The sequence below is a fragment of the Saprolegnia parasitica genome (assembly GCF_000151545.1).
Source record: "Saprolegnia parasitica CBS 223.65 unplaced genomic scaffold supercont2.51, whole genome shotgun sequence".
Classification (NCBI taxonomy): Eukaryota; Oomycota; class Saprolegniomycetes; order Saprolegniales; family Saprolegniaceae; genus Saprolegnia; species Saprolegnia parasitica.
In genome coordinates, this window is record NW_012156445.1 from 163,984 (window position 1) to 180,065 (window position 16,082).

General features: G+C 57.8%; 4 protein-coding genes across 4 annotated transcripts; 1 reads left to right on the forward strand and 3 right to left on the reverse strand.

Moving 5' to 3' along the window:
- Positions 1-450: 450 nt before the first annotated feature.
- Positions 451-4,002, reverse strand: SPRG_10263 (hypothetical protein; the record flags this gene model as incomplete). Its single annotated transcript, XM_012349219.1, has 9 exons — positions 451-2,128; positions 2,173-2,344; positions 2,393-2,806; positions 2,857-2,987; positions 3,038-3,173; positions 3,216-3,382; positions 3,431-3,509; positions 3,552-3,745; positions 3,786-4,002. The coding sequence occupies 9 exons, from the start codon at positions 4,000-4,002 to the stop codon at positions 492-494; spliced, it is 3,147 nt and encodes a 1,048-aa protein (XP_012204609.1). The 3' UTR covers positions 451-491.
- A 77-nt stretch (positions 4,003-4,079) lies between these two features.
- On the forward strand, positions 4,080-7,393 carry SPRG_10264 (hypothetical protein; the record flags this gene model as incomplete). The annotated part of the gene is made up of 17 exons (XM_012349220.1): positions 4,080-4,255; positions 4,294-4,302; positions 4,350-4,505; positions 4,551-4,583; positions 4,634-4,817; positions 4,857-4,919; positions 4,972-5,154; positions 5,212-5,425; positions 5,475-5,554; positions 5,681-5,954; positions 6,015-6,051; positions 6,097-6,160; positions 6,210-6,528; positions 6,576-6,898; positions 6,949-7,165; positions 7,215-7,250; positions 7,296-7,393. 17 exons carry the CDS (start codon positions 4,080-4,082, stop codon positions 7,391-7,393), a joined length of 2,466 nt encoding a protein of 821 aa, XP_012204610.1.
- A 52-nt stretch (positions 7,394-7,445) lies between these two features.
- SPRG_10265 (hypothetical protein) lies at positions 7,446-9,997 on the reverse strand. The gene is made up of 10 exons (XM_012349221.1): positions 9,733-9,997; positions 9,418-9,678; positions 9,167-9,363; positions 8,867-9,116; positions 8,753-8,813; positions 8,534-8,705; positions 8,374-8,480; positions 8,278-8,322; positions 8,065-8,219; positions 7,446-8,012 (listed from the first exon to the last, which is right to left on the reverse strand). The coding sequence occupies exons 1-10, from the start codon at positions 9,984-9,986 to the stop codon at positions 7,505-7,507; spliced, it is 2,010 nt and encodes a 669-aa protein (XP_012204611.1). The 5' UTR covers positions 9,987-9,997; the 3' UTR covers positions 7,446-7,504.
- A 120-nt stretch (positions 9,998-10,117) lies between these two features.
- SPRG_10266 (hypothetical protein) lies at positions 10,118-15,535 on the reverse strand (the record flags this gene model as incomplete). The annotated part of the gene is made up of 3 exons (XM_012349222.1): positions 14,599-15,535; positions 12,060-14,543; positions 10,118-11,986 (listed from the first exon to the last, which is right to left on the reverse strand). Exons 1-3 carry the CDS (start codon positions 15,526-15,528, stop codon positions 10,118-10,120), a joined length of 5,283 nt encoding a protein of 1,760 aa, XP_012204612.1. The 5' UTR covers positions 15,529-15,535.
- Between the last annotated feature and the right edge of the window lie 547 nt (positions 15,536-16,082).

The following is a 16,082-nucleotide window of genomic DNA, read 5'->3' on the forward strand; positions in this document are numbered from 1 at the left end:
CTACGATGCAGGACATGACACTAAAAGGTCCACGTTGGTAGACAGGACATCCGCTTGCGTCGTTGAATGTGCCGAGTCATTGCGGGGGACGTGTTGATAATGATGAAGAAATACGCTGCGACGGTGGACCCAAAACGCCCCTCAGGGGCCGAGTAGGTTCCTTTCGTAGCGCTCGTAGAAATGCCAGCATTCGTGGTCGATTGACACCTTGTTGGTCTCGTGCGCGAATGCTCGTACCGGGCTAGAGAATTTCTGGAGCGCCCTATGATGATGGCTGAGCCATTCTTGGAGGCGACGCGTTGTTTGAGGCACTTGAATGTTTTCAAGGTGGTCGAGAGGGTGCGCGGTCATGCACAATAGTGGATGGCCCAACGAAGCAAGGTGGCCTTGCCGACCCCGTACTAAATTGACAAGCTGCTACAAGAACACACTCATCGATTCAACGAACGTCGGGATTCATTCAAAGTGGTCAATTCGATGCGCCAACGCGGTCAAGTGCGACGCCACCATCGTGCCCAGATGCTTTTGTATGACTCGGCTTCGCAGCACGCGACGTACGGCTTGACGTGCTTTTCAAAAAACGACACGAGGTCCTTGTCGAGCACAGTGTAGATGTAGTCGTGCAGCGCACACTCTTCGGCCGTCGTGTAAATCTTCATGAGCGCGTTGAACGCGCCAAGGACGCCGTGGTTGGTCGACTTCCGACCTGTCGACGATCGTCGCCGTGACACGTTTGGCGCGTCCTTGAGCCACTCGACGCCGTTCACAAGCGGCTCCATGAGCATCTCTTCAAAGAGGTAGTAGGTCTTTTGCAACTCGGACTCAAAGTGGCTTCGGAGCTGACGCCGGCGCGCAATTTCCGACAAAATCGCCGACGTCACAAACACATATTCGTTCGTCTTGGTCGCGGGGGTGTGTGGCGAGGTCGGCTGGAGCAAGTCCATCGAGAGCCGACGAATACGGTCCAGCGTCGACACTTTGCTCGTCTTGCGATTGGCCGGCACATAGCTCACCTTGCGTAGTGCATCGTCGTCCACAACTGGCGCGACGACGCCTGTCGCTCCTTCGGGCGTTCCCTCGAGGGTCGTCGTCATGCATGGACCCAGAAACTGAGCCATAACGCTTGGTCGCGGGCCTGTATCGTTGACAAAGACAATGGCTGCCTTGCGCGACGCCTTCCGAGACGTATCTTGGGTTAGTGAGCTCGATGCGCTGAGCGTCCGGGGCACGATCATTGACATGTTGAGCCATTGCGCCCGATCAAAATGTGCACCTTCCTTGTCGAGCTTGATAAACGACGCTTGAAGCTCTTTTGAGTGGGACGTAACATCAATCGACCGCCGGTTGTGCCACAGCTTGCGCCGCTGGTCGTCTTCGATTCGGTGGAGGCTCAAGCAGCAGCGCTCGAGCGCGACGCTGAGGTTGTATGATTCGCACCACGTATGGAAGGCCGTTTGGATCTTGCCGATCGACTCGGGCGTCAAGAGCACATACAAATTCGTCTTTGGGTCCGCTTCCGCACACTCGAGGATCGATGCGAGGACCGACGCGCACTGATAGACGGTCTCTTTGCTGCTCTGTCCGAGGCTCAGTACAAAATTATTGAGAAACGACGTGTGCTGGAGCCAAAGCTCGGGCGAGAAGAAGCCCTCGGTGCAGAGCTTGTGCAGCGTACACGTCACGTCGAGGGCGAGCTTGCGGTTCGCTGACGCACACAGCGTCGAGAGGATGTGGAGGTAGACGGTCTTGTTGAGCCGAAGGTACTGGGTTTTGTACCACTGGAGCAAAAACAGACCGATTTCGTGCATGGCCTCCCGGTCGTCCATCGCACAGCTCTGCGAGAGCACTTCGAGCGCTAGGTGGTGCAGCATCTCGTGGTGCACCATCGCGGCTTCGGGCGCTTCGTTCTTGCAGATCCAGTGCTTGCCCCGGAGGAGGATCATAAAGTACGTTTGCTTGGCCAGCGACCGCTCGCGAGCGCACACGAGGTTGTGGTCGATCGTTGCGATCGCCACCTTGGCCAAACGCGTCATCGGGCGGCGCAACTTGGATTTGAAAATATCCGCTGCGCGCGTCCCCGCCTTCTCGAAGCGATGCCGGGTCGAGAGCACATCGACGTCGAGCACGTCTAGCAGCAATGAGACCAGATGGTTTTGTGACGTGGCAGCGCACCGATGACGGACTCGATGCGCGTCAGCTTGACGCGCTGGAGGGCCGTGGTGAGCGCCGTCTTGGGTGCGCGTTTTGGTCGGTCTGGGTTCTCGCGGTCTTTGTAAAAGAGCGTGCACGGGATCACGAGCGCGTCGTTGGGTTCGCCAATCGCACATTTTGCTTTTCGAAAGTTCTACAATATCATCAAAAATGGATAATAATATCAACTTCAAACTCGGACCCGAATGTAGCAAAACCAGAGCGTTCGAATCGCATAGATGCGACAGAGCGGCACGCCGAGCATCGAGTGCTTGGCGATACTGTGCAAGTGAAACACAATGGCTTCGTGGTCCACGTGCCGGACCTTGGCCGCATCCATATACAAGGCCGCAATGGTCCCGACCATTTTGGCCTGTGGCGATCGTTCCTGGAGTAAATCCAGAATCGAGAGGTCGGGGATGTAGAAGCGCCGCGCGCGCTTGTCGTTGACGCGCCACGCAAAGAGCCAAATGAGCGGCAGCGACAGCAGCGCAGCGTAGAGTCCGTTGAGTGGCAGCGGCGTGAGAAGGTACACCAAAACACACAGCGTCGTGTAGAGTGAGCTCGAAAACGACAGCACGCGAATGTTGTTGGGCAGGCGGCCGCTCCCAATGCACTAGCGATGACACACAAATGAACGAGATTTCGCAAGGAATTGCAGCGTACCGGCTGCATCCGGTAGGTGTAATGGAGGAGGAACGACACGCAGACGAGAAAGCCCAGCGCGGCGGGAATCGCGGCCGTTTTCTGTCCCTCAAGCTGGAGCCCAATAACGAGCACCGAGTAAATGGGGCTGACTAATGTTCACACAGAGTGCTCTACATCGTTGGTAGAGATGATCACGTACGTGTGCGGGCCATGACCATAATGATTTGAAAGCTCGTTTCGAATCGAAAGTCCATGGTTGTGCCCATGGGTTCAATGAACATTTTGTAGTAGAGCGAGCTCGCGTACAAGACGACAAAGCCGAGAAGGCCCACGGCCTATTCGAGGGCGTGACCGACGAAGCGCGTATGCAGTCGTACCCAGTAGATGCCGTAGCGATTCAAACACGCGCAGGTCGCACCGCCCGGCAGCGGAATATGGTTGAGCCCTGCGGGACACGTGCCGAGACGCACGTATGTCGTGATCAGTGGAATGTAAAGCGCGTCAAACGTGATAGGGTAGACGTATCGCCGCAGCAGTGCGTCACCTATCGATGATGCCGCATGAGGATTTGATGCCATGGTCATCACACTACGCTGTGGCGATGGCTTCATGCCCAGTCGCACGCTTAGCACAATGGCGCCACAGAGAAGCGACAGCGCAATCATCACCGCCTAGTCAAAAGCGATTAATCATCGTTGAAAGTATGCTGCAACCTCGATGAGCATCGAGTAGGCCACAAAGATTTCTTGGCTGTAGCCCTGCGTGCCGGCCACGTTGTAAGCCAAGGTGAGCGGCGTCGTTGTGAACGCCGGCCACTCGGCCCACATGGCGCAGAGTTTGACGTAGCGGAGGAGCCGCGGCGTCTGGTTGGAGCCGTACTTGCGCTGGGCGAGGGCAATCGCGATACCTGCCAGTATTTTTGAGAAGAGACTCGTCGCCTCATCTACCTTGTGCGAGCGGGTCGTGGATGCGCGCGGTATGAAAGCGGCACAGATTTCGTATCGAGCCATCGCGCTGGAGCATGTAGAGCCCGAGAAAGAACCAGAGACCCCAAATGAGACCGACGGGGCCGTTGACGAGCCAATTGTAGCCGCACGCGGGCCAGTCGGCCTTGACGCACGCGGCGCCATCGTCTTGCCAGTAGCACCGGAGGTCGGCGGCCATGGACGACGACCGACGCCAGATTAGATTAAAGAGTTCAACGAAACGTAAAAGCTAATTTTATGTCTCTCCATTGGAGCATGGCCTCGTGCATCACGAGGCTGCTCTTCGCGGCCACTGGAGTTGCCGCGACCACATCCCTCTTTGTTGACCCCAACGTCGGCAACGACGCCACGAACGACGGAAGCCTCTCTCGGCCGCTGCAAACACTTGCCAAAGCGCAAACCGTCGTTCGCAGCTTTTGCAAGCGCAGCAGGTCGCCGGCGTCTATCGCCCGATTGATGTCATCTTGAGGGCCGGCACGTACGTGTGGGGCCTTGTTTTTGCTTTCGTTTTATCGTGCCTTCTAGTCATGCCGTGCCCACGACTCTGTCGTTTGGCCCTCAAGACAGCGGGGCGTCTGCCACAGCACGCGTCACGTACAAAGCTTACTGCAACCCGACGGCACTCTCCGACTTGACAATACTGCCGTACCCTTACGTCATGAACTCGACAACGCAGCTGCGGTCACCAAAAGAGACGATGGATAAATGGCGACTGACGTAAAGTAGGTATCTCTGGAACGGCGTCAACAGTCCATCGACGTGGACGGGCCGGCCGATCCACTCGCGCAACTCGGCATTCGTGCACCAAGCAGTACGACGCTGCCGCCGCTAGCGTTGCCGCCCGTGTGCTTTGACCTCGTTGGTGTCGGTCACACGTGCTACACGGTCGAGGCGCCTTGCGTCTCGGACTGCATGACGGCGTGTCAGCGCAACGTCGACAAGCGGATCTACTCGACCGCCGTGTACGATCAGTTTTACCTCCTCTTTGGCCGGGTATGTCACTGTGACAATCTGCTGCTGAGGTCGTGCTAGGATCTGCACAGCGAGGACGAGTGTGTCGGGCTCTGTGTTCGAATGTGCAGCACGTGTGAACAAGTGCGTTGGATCCATATCGTATTGGCATATGGCGACCAATTCCAATATGTAGCCGATTCTATCGGGCATGCAGACCATCACAAACGGCGCGTGGGCGCTGTTTGCAGCGCCCGCATGGATGGCGCCATTGAGCCCAATCTACTCGCTCAGCTTGGCCGGGCGCAATGTGCAAACAATCACAGAGCTGTACCTTAATGGAGACACGCGTCTCCCCCGCGCTGGGTTTCCCAACTCGGTGCTATATCCAGTAAGATCGCGCCTTTCCCATTCTGCACCAAACGTCCTTTCATAGAATGGCAGCTACGGCTCTCAATATGCCCCGGCGTTCAACGGATCCGCGCGTAGCTTTGCATTCGACCCGACCTCCTTCTCGGCCAAGACGGCGCATTGGACAAATCTTGCGTCGATTGCAGTCGAAGTGCGACTCAGCAGTGGGGCCAACGTATGGTACAACGCCGCGAGTCTTGTTAGCAACGTCATTGGCCTCGGCGCTGGCGGCGGTACTCGTCTTACGCTACTGAATTGAGCCCGAGTGAAACGTTGTTGTAGGTCAAGTGTCGCCCACTGTGTTTCAAAATGGCGTTCCGTGGAATGCGACGACCGCCCGCGTTCGTGCTGAAAACATTTTCGCCGAGGTGGGCACTGTTCAAAATTTTGGATCTCTCATGATGACACATCATACGAGTAGCTGGACGCGCCCGGCGAATGGGTTTGTGATAAAATAGAAAAAATCAAGGAGGCCAGACAAATTTTTCGACTAGTTTTATGACGCGACGACGTCGATGCTGTATGTGATTCCACCGGCCGGCGTCAGCTTGGCCTCGGCCAGCATCTCGTTTCCGACCGTCAAGCAGCTACTCCAGATCCAGGGGACGCCCGGTATCGACCTGGGCTACAGTGTGCCTGGCTACTACACGATCATTACCGCCAACGAGACAGAGACCGCAGCTCCCCGGAATCAAGCCGGCTGGACGTCCCACTTGACCTTTGACGGTCTCATCTTTACGGGCACGACCCGGACTGAAATGGAGCTCTGTACAGTTTATCTATCGTCGTCCACCGAGCGCGAGGTGTCATGTCATATAAATGCTCTAGATGAAGCGCTACCGGGCCACCCGTGGACGCAAACACGGTACTTGACGTCATGCAACTTGACTAAAGCGGTGGTTCTATGTAGCGTGGCTGCCGTGTACATTGAGAGTGCGAGGGACATTGTGATCCGTCGATCCACCTTTACCAACGTACGACATGGTTGACACCTTGCAACAAGAGCCTCAACGTTGGATCTAGCTGCGTGGCAACGCCATCATGATATCGGGGCGCAACGAAGCGATTCACGTCGTCCACAACCATTTCAAGCAGCTTGGTGCGACAGCCGTCACCGTCCTTCCACGCGGCGTCACTGCCTTTCCCAATCTTTCCCGCTTTGAGATATTCAACACCCTGCTTTCCAATATCTCGTTCAACCAGATACACGACTTTGGCCTTGTGACGACCCAATCCGCGGCGATTTGGATGCTCTCGACCAATCAAACGACTGTGCGCGGCAACCTGGTCTACAATATACCTCCGAGCGGCGTGAGCTACAGCATCACAAACGGCAACGGCGGTATGCAATTTGGATCGATTTCGATCGTGCAAACCAGAAACGCGTAGATGCCACCAAGCCGGGGTACCTCTTGCGACCGTTGTCTACACCAGTGAGCCCCGCGGCTGTACTCGCCAACAGTTTAAGCACTACGTACTCGGTCGTCGTCGATATCGGGCGGTTTGACATTCCCGTTGTCGCGAAGCTCATTGGCGCACCGATTTGCCTTCCAGCACAAGGTCGAGGTGGCGCTCTGTACGGCCATCAGCACAGCGGGTGCTCGGGCTGCTGCCCTACAACATCTGGCACAAGCACGATTCGAAACACAGCGCTACCAGCAATAACGGGTCTCGCAATGCCACTGCGCCCCGGTGATTTGCTGCAGCTGCAGGTATCCCGACTCTGACTTGTGGGATTGCTCACATACAATGTTCGTTGCAGGTGACATCGGCGCCCTACTATAACGCGCCCGTCGATGTCTTTGTGGGCTTTCACATTGTGACGCCTAATCGCATCGTCGAGGTGCCCAACTGGCGTTTTCACTGGCAAGTGCGCACACGTTCCTGTGTGGTTGCCACAACGACACAAGTCATCACGTGTGGTGGTCCGTGCGGCTGCCCCTTGACCAACATTGCTTCTCATTTGAGCTGCGCTATTGGTTTAACTCTCTTGACACCCATTCGCTAACTGTCCATCTTTTGAACTAGGCTACGACCCCATCCCCACATCGGTGGCGTGCTCTGGTACACACATTTCGGACTATCGATGAGTTGAATGAGCGTGCATAGGACCGTATGATTCTTGGAGTACATGCCAAAGCGGCGTATTGGGTCGCGTGCTCTATTACAATTGCTCCATGACATGCACGACGACTGTCTGCACGTGACGACGATACGGTCGCCACGCTTTTTTTTCATGCGGCGCAAAGTGACACAAACTCCCCAGAAAAATGTACTTGTAGTTTCTATTGACTCGATCGATGATGGTCACGAAGCCGTCACGCGGCGGCATCGCCTTCCAAAATATCTTCAAACGTGTACTGATCGTTGCCTGCGTTGGGAACGACGGACACGAGCTTGACGTCCATTGGTGGGATGCGCGAGAGCCCTCGCACGAGGCATTCGAGTTTCACTTTTTTCTCGTCCGCGTTCAGGCTCGCGGTGGGGCGAGACGTATAGTGCATCTGTTCTTCGTACGTGAGCAAGTCCCCGTGCGGAAGCGTTTCGTGCCAATGATCCCGACAAATCTTGGCAAACGCCGTTGTAAACGACCCCGTCACACGGGACTTGCTGCTTTTTGGCGCGAACTTTCGTGGAGATACAACGGCTGCCGGCGAAGACGCTGCTGCGCCTTCGTTGGACGACAGAGGCGTCCGCACGGTCGAGAGCGTCGAGTCGAAAAAAGCATCGAGCGCCTCCATCTCAATGCTCGGGGGCAACGGCTCCTCGACTTGCGATTTGGTGTACGCTCGAGCTGTCTCGAGGCGGCGCGCAATCTCTTCGTGTCTACCCAAGCAACGTGTCACGCCACGTGATCACAGAAAATGAATGTCACAACAAATGCGTGGCGTCGGCTTGAATCGCAGCGAGGATAGCTGCGTTGCACATGACAAAGCGAAGCAGTGCGTTCTTATTGATCGCGAGGAGCTTGCACGACGAGAGGGCTTCGATGGTTGTCGACGAGCACAAGTCGTTGGAAGACGAGCAGATCTCCTACACGCCGTTACATGTCGTCAGTATGACATCTCCAAAGTCGATGCAAGTCGGTTACATGGCCCAAGATGGATGGTGCGCGGCGAAGCACGAGCACTTTGACCTACGCACGCCCCCAGTCGGCACAAGAAACGCTCGTGCAAGATAGCATCACTGGTGCTTCGATCGTCTGGCCGGTCGGGGTTGTCGCACTCGCCGTGCTTGTCGCTGTCAGCTTGACTTCGCCTTTGACAAGCAGATAGAGATGCGACACGTAGTCGCCTACACGAGCTCGTCAATGCGTCTCATGCTGCGCCACTGCAGCTCGGTCATACCTTTTCGATAGAGCGTATCGTGGACATCCAGCTGCGTCACTGTGGCCAAGTACGCCAAGTGCGTCGTCGTGTCTTTGGGTGCTCGCGCAAGTGCTGGAAGCGACGCCAAGGTGCGCTCGTTTTCTGCGAGCATGGCTTGCTTGTAAGACAAAATGCTGCGCAAGAAGACGTCCTACACTCTCGATATACGCTCGTGATGGACATGTTAAAGGTGCGTACGCGGGACACAAGCGCGAGCTCTGTGCCGTTGAACTCATAGTTGACGAGGGCCGAGCCCGACCTACGACAATACCATTCTACTATACGCATCGTGATGCAGTCGACCCTACGCACCGATAGCCCGTGGAGCCTCGAAGAAGTCCGATTTCGCCAAAGCTCATGCCGCGTCGCATGGTGGCAAAGAGGCCTTCGCCAGAGGCAGCAATGCCAACCGTGCCGCTGAGCACTATGTAGAACGCTTCGCCGGCATCGCCCTCTCGAAAGACAAAGTCGCCTGGCGTGTACCGCGCATACACAATATGCCGCGCAAGGTCATTGTAGGACGCATCCGGGAGGCTGCAGTCGTAGAAATATTTGACGCCGGCTACAAGAAGCATCCAATTCAACGAATACCGTCCATGGCGGCACGCGCACCAAGCCACTTTTTCAGCGTTCGAGTCGCGCTCGGACTGCGCATGTCGTGCTCGATCTGCATGATGTCTCGCAGCGTGCCAAGGGTGACGGCGTCGTCCTTCTTGTGGCCCGCGCCACGCAAAACGTCGTCGGGTCGAATGGGCAGAAGGCGCGGCGGGGGCATCCAGATGACGCGGCCCGTGTGCTCAGCTTGCAGTCTATACAGTGACGCTGCTCGATAGGTCCATGCAATGAATGGGATGGGCGCGTACTCGTCGAGCCGGCGAAGGTACTGCATCGCAAAGAGGATGCGATACACAATCACACGGAGAGGCGGAAGCGGCGCGATGATGTCGATGAGCTCGAAACCTTCGCTGTTGGTGGTCGAGATCACGACCGACTTGACGGTCGAGATTGCAGAGCCAACGCTCCGGTACCGCTTCTTTTGGACCACGTACAGAAGGCTTCCCTCGACGATACCGAGATGCGCCAAGTCGTCGTGGTCTTCAAGCAGCTGCGAGTTGAAGAAGAGACTACACAGCAAGGTGTCGACCGATCGCTTGGCAATCTACAGCGGTCGTGCGTACGTCTGCTCTTCGTACAAAAGCCCATGCTCCTTGTAGAGAAGCACTTTGATGTTGGTGATGGTGAGGTACGGCGCCACTTGAAGATACTCCGGCGCGCTCTCGCCGATCTGAACCTGGATCGCATACGCACTGCGCGAATGACTCGCGTGGGACGCGCGGAAGAGCCGGAGGCCGCGGAGTTGACTCACAGACGTACGCGCCTTGTCCAGCGGCCGCGGCGAGTCGTCCACAAAGTCCCGTGCCAGCGACTGCATCTATTTTCTTGCCTCGAATCCAACACGAAGAGGCACGCCGGTTTCGACGCCACTTGATACAAAGAGTCGATTGGTCCACCACGAAACAGTATCAATTACAGTCAACATATGCAATATGGACACGCGTCGTCTTACTTGGACGCGACGATGATGAGGTTGATGATAGGACCAAGGAAGTACATGAGCACCATGATGAGGATGCAGCAGAGGCAGCACATGACGCGGTGGCAGATCTTGGGGCCAAGGAGTTCGTTGAAGACGTAGAACGGGTTCATACTGAACTTGAGGCGGCCGGCCGGCGGTGGCAGGAACGGGCTGTTGTTCGGGTCGCTCCGGCCAAACCCGACGGTCTGCACCTTGGCCTTATCGATGGGCACGAGCTCCATGCTAATGCAGAGAGCACCCATGGCTTCCTTCTGGCCCGTCTCGCGGTTGAGACGCTCCATCTTGATCCACGTCGAGTCGGTCGGGTCTGTGTCCCAGAGCCCCGTGGCCTCCTTGATGGACCGGATCGCGTCGTTGTTCTGGGCTTCCTTCGGCGACTCCTTGACCTTCTTCTTGGGCGTCTTGTCCTGGAAGATCTGGAGCGGCGCCTTGAGCTGGCACACCTTCTTGAAGTGCGGGCTCAGATCGAGGATGCCCTCGGCGATGCAGTCGTTGGACGAGAAAATGTCCTTGTCCCACATCTGCATCTTGAAGTACGGGAACTTGGAGTTGTGCTGCTTGTGGCCGAGCGCGACGGGGAACTTCATGCGCCAGTTGAAGCTCGCCTTGCCCTTCTTGGCGCGCCAATGGATGTCCGTGTCCTGGTAGTCGCAGCCTTCAAGCGACGCGCGCACGAAGAGATCGTTCATGTCGGTGATCTCGTCAAAGCTCGGCACCTCCTTCGTCTTCCAAATGACCACGCGGAGCTCGTAGTGCTGCGCCGGCGGCATCGCAATGTCGACGGGCGGGTAGTTGGCCGCCTCTCTCGGGGTCAAAATGTCGACCCAGAGCTTGAGCTGGCCCATCTGCGCCCGCGACGTTGGGATCGTGAGCGCGCGCTGCTCGAGCGGCTTGGGCCCCCAGCGCTCGGTTGTCTGGAACTCCTTCCCGAGCGCCTGCCAGTTCTTGTCAAAGAACCGATCTTCGAGATCCAAGGTCGTCGAGCCAATGAGATCGTCGCCGCCAATAAAGTCGTGGTCGAACGCGTCAATTTGGAGCGTCGACGCGCCGGGAAAGTGCACATTGAACTCGTACACCTTGTAAAAGTCGGGGTCGACAACGTCATCGATGAAATTCTTGCGGTCGTTGATCGTCTCCTTCCCGAGGCGAAGCACCAGATACGGGTCCGACTTGCCCGGCGTGCCATCGAGGCTCGGGTCCATGGGCGAGAAGTTCGACCCGTTCAGAACGTAGACACGCACTTGGTACGGCAGCGGGTTGAGCAGTTTCTCCATGTTGATGAGCGGCGGCTCGTTCTCGTCCAAAATCACACGCACAAGGCCCTTGAAGATACCCGCGACGTGAAAGGTCGACGTCGGTGCCGCGGCGGCCGCCGCCTTCTTGGTGCCAAACTTGAGCGGGTTGAGCGACGAGAGGAACGACGACTTCTTCTTCTTCTGGCCGATCGTGAGCGCATACGTCTCGAACGGCTTGGTCACCAGCTTGGACTCGAGGCCGTCGGTGAGGTCCTCGCGGTTCTTCATAAACTTGGCGCGCTTGACCTCAAACTCGTCGGCGATCTCAGCCTCGCCAATGTCGAGCTCGTCGCCTTCCGCGGTCCGTTGGCCCGAGAGCAACGCCGGGTCGTCCAAATCGATCGCGACGTTCATCGACTGGAGCGCGCCAAACACACCGGCGCCAATGTCCCCGGGTGCCGTGCGCCGGCCCGAGAGCATCGCATCGTCTTCTTCCGCGTCGTCGTCCTCGTTGCCCTCCATCTCTTCGTCTTCGACGTGGTTGAAGCTCATCCGCTGCGGCGCAACGTAGTTGTCACCCCACGGCAGTTTCGTCGTCATCTAATGAGATCACGTCAGCACATGCCGTTACAAATGGGTATGTCATCATGACAGATCAAACAAAGAGACGTACATCGATGGACGCATTGCCGATCGTGGGCGTGCTCCAGCCACCGAGGCGCGTGTCGCGGACCATAATGTTGAGCATCGGCGCAAACTGCGAGTCTTCTGGGAGCTCGACCTCGCGCACGATACGCTGGAGAAAGTTGGGGTTGACACCGGACGGTCGCTTGGACTTTTCCGTCTTCATCTCTTGGTTCGCATGCGTCTTGCCGCCGAGCGTAAACTCAATGAACGGCAGCTGAATCGGAAGGAACTGGAACGGCTTCATGTCGCGGAGGCCGAGCACGATGATCTCAATGTACGCGCGGCGCATCTTCGGGACGATCGGGCGCGGCACGGGCACGACGGCGCCGGGCATGTCGAGGCAGTAGACAACGACCGAGGCAAGGATCGCGCCTTCCGTGTCGCCCTCTTCTTGCTGCATGAGGTTGAACCACTTTGGCGCCGGGAGGTTCTCTTCGGCGTCGCCAATCGGTCGCACGTTGGACGCGTTGAACGAAATGAACGCCGACCCCATGTAGTCGTGGCCCGACTCGCTAATGCCATTGTCGTGGTCCATCAAGCGCACAATCACCTGCGGCGAAAAGTGCAGCATGTCGAGCGGCGGCAGCATCACGTCGTACACAAAGGTTTGGTACCACATCGGGTCGCGAGTCTTCTTGCGCACTTCACTGCGCATCTCGTCGGCGCCGAGGCGCACCTTGGCATACGGATCGCTCAGTCCATTGTCGTCGAGCGCGGGCAGCTGCCGGCCTTGGTACAAGTTGACGTGCACCTGGTACGCGTGGCGCTTCTCCAAGAGGCCTTGGTCAAACGTGCTATCCCACGCCGGCCGCGTTGCCTTCGCCGTCTCGTCCGTGCCCATCGCGAGCGCAAGGAGGATGTTGCCAGGAAACACTTCGTCGCCGAGCGCGTCGACGCACGAATCTTCCTTGAGCGTCACCCATGCCGGCGGCTTCTCCATGCGCTCGTCCAAAAGATGTTTGGCCTTGTAGCGCTTGTACGCAATCTGCTTGCGCGGGTTCATCTTGTCGCCAACCGCGCCCTTGCAGAGGTACACAAACACATCCGGAATCTGGTCCGGGTCGGACGGGAACACGAGGTTGTCCGTCTCGCAGAGCTGGTTCCAGACCACGAGGCCCTTCTCGTTGCGCTGGCGCTCAAAAGCGAGTTCTTGGAGCCCGCACGTGATGACGATTTGCATGCGCGACTTCTTCGCAATGTTCATGGACGTCAACTGCGGAATGTCGGTGCCCGACCCGACAAACGCACGGATGCGGTACACCGACGTCGGCGGGTACAGCGACTTGGGCAGCGGCGTCGCCTTCACGCGGCGGTTGACTTCCTCGAGCTTGAGGTCGTTGGACCGAATCTCAAACGTCACAAGGATGCGGCCGCGGTAGAACGACGCCGTGTCGGGAAACTTGTTCATCTGCGCTTCGACCGTCTCGGAGGCGTTGAGGAGGTTGGTCTTCGCCCCCTCGAGCGGCGCGCCGTACAAGTTGAGCCACATGGGCGACGCGCTCCCGGTCTTGGCCAGGAGCTTCTTGATCAAGCGCAGCGACTGGTACGCGTGGGCAACGACCTCGTCCTTGCCAATCTTGTCCCAGTCTTTCACGCAGAGCGTAATGTTGTTGGCCAAGCCCGGCTCGCGGAGCACCATCCAGAGCTCGTCGTTGAACGCGGGGTTGAGCAGATGGCGCTCGCCGCTCTTGGTCTTGACACGCGTGCGCACGCCGTCGTTGCTGCCAAGGCTCACTTCGACGTACGCGTCGAGGCCCTGCTTGAGGCCCCCGAGGAGGCTGTCCATCGGCACAAGGTGCTCGCCGACGTGGACCGTCGCGACAAGAAAGTTGACTTCTTGCTTGACGCTGGGCGGCATCATGACGCCGTCGACGCCCGCGTCGGCCGGTCCGAGCGGCGGCGGCGGCGCAAACTTGTCGCCAGGCCCGAGGATCGTGATCGAGACGCGGAGGTAGCCCTGCACCGAGTCGTGCCCGGGTGCAATGAGGCCGAGCCACTGGTTGCAGATCTGGTGGTTGATGTGCGAGTAGACAAACGACGTGTCGAACTGCGTCTCGCCAATGAGCTCGGCGCGCGTGAGCGTGTTGGCGTCCATGACCCGGAGCTTGATCGCGCCCATTTCGACAATCTCTTTGTCCAGCTCGCGAAAGTTGAAGATGAGAATGTCGTCCCAGACCGCGGAGAGCGTCTGCTTCTTCGTCGCCGTGTGCTGCGTCTGGTCGAGGACGTCGACAAACACGACGGGGTCCGACGTGCCCGTCGCGTCCTTCCCGACGAGATCCCGGGCTTCAATCACATGGACTTGGATCGAGTAGTCGCCCGACTTGATGTTGATGTCTTCGAGCGCTTTCTTTTCTTCCTGCAGCGCCTTTTCTTTCTCTTCGGCCTCTTTCTTAAGCTCTTCGTCGCTCTTCTTGGGCGCTTCTTTGGCGTCGGTCGGGTCCAAGCCTTCCTCGTCGTCGTCGCCGGCCTAGTCGTGCATGAGACATGTTCTCGATCGTGCAGCATAGAATAGGTCATCGTACGTCCGGAGCGCTCATGACGTTCTTGACCTTGTCGAAGATCCCGCCCTTTTTCTTCTTGTTGGACTCGATGATCTCGTTGAGGTTGGACCGGTAGACCCATTGGAGCGTCACGGTGAGCACGCCGAGGCCGTCGACTTTTTTGAACTTCTTGTCGCAGAGGTCGAGGTCCAACGTCTTCTTCTGGCCGTCGGAAAGCGACTCCATAGACACTTTGGCGCGGCCAATGACGTCGTTCGAGAGCATGTCAAAGTCTTCCACGACAAACAAAATCTCCTGCGTCGCGTCCGTCATCGGCATCCGGAACGACTCGTTCCAGACCGGCGTCAGCGTCTTGGGCATCGTCGTGGTCGAGAACTTTTCTTTTTGGCACGAGACCACCACGAGCGGGTCGCTGAAGCCGTTCGAGTCCATGGCCTTGAGGCCCGTCGCGCGGTCGATCGTAATGTGGAGCACGTTCGGCGGGCCGCCCACCTCGATGGCCACGTCGCCTGGCGCCGATCTCGGCGTTGGCGCCGGCGCATTGGACGAGAGCTCGAGAAACAAGGTGCCGGTCGCGACCTTGACGCGGTCGAATTTCTCGACCGGCGACTCGAGCACGACGGGCCCGAGGAGCGCGCTCCGGACAACGTCCATGGGCAGCAAGACGCGCCCGAGTGGCACATCCTTGAGCATGTTCTTGTCGTAGATCGTGAGCGCGAGGAACGAGACCGTGCGCAGGTCGACGTCGCGGCCCACGAGGAGCGTCTCGTTCCAGACCGGGTTGACCGTCGACGGGATGTCCTTGGTCTTCTTCGTCTCGCCCTTGATGACCGCATAGCTGCTGTTGAGGTACGTGATGGCCACATACGGGTCGGACGTCTTGTTGGAGCCAAAGCCGTCGTTGCCGACGAGGTCGGTCGCCTTGACGATCGCGACGCGGACCTCCTCCATGCTGCTTTTTGGTTATTGACATCACAATCGTCATGCACATACGAAAACCAAGCTTTTTACAATTCGGACAAGTCCGATTTCCATGCGCGCCTGCACTTCCCGACCCCTACTTCCCCATCCGGACCGATCGTGCGCCCCGGTGTATGTCATTCTGCAGTACAAAAAGAGCTCGCCATGGCAGGGATGACCTGTGCACCCCGGGGCACGGTCGCTGGATTGCGACAAGTTTCGGACAAATCCGAAATGTGAAGCCACACGCCGAATTCAACGTGCAGGTGCCAGAGCCAGTGCATGTCGTTTGACAATCACGATGCGGTCGAGCGAAGACTTGGAGAAGCACACGAGATGGCGGTACGAACACGCATTGCTTGAGTGTTGCAGAGGTACTGGCTAGAACCTCTACGAAGCGCTTGCTTGGGGGCTACAGAGCGCAGAATCCGGAGACGAATTGTATGCTGGCGCCTGCTGCACGGCGGAGATGGCATTTTATGGTGCAAGGAAGACGCTGATCTCCGTGTCGCAGCGACCAGACACGCGTGGGACGCCGCAGTGTT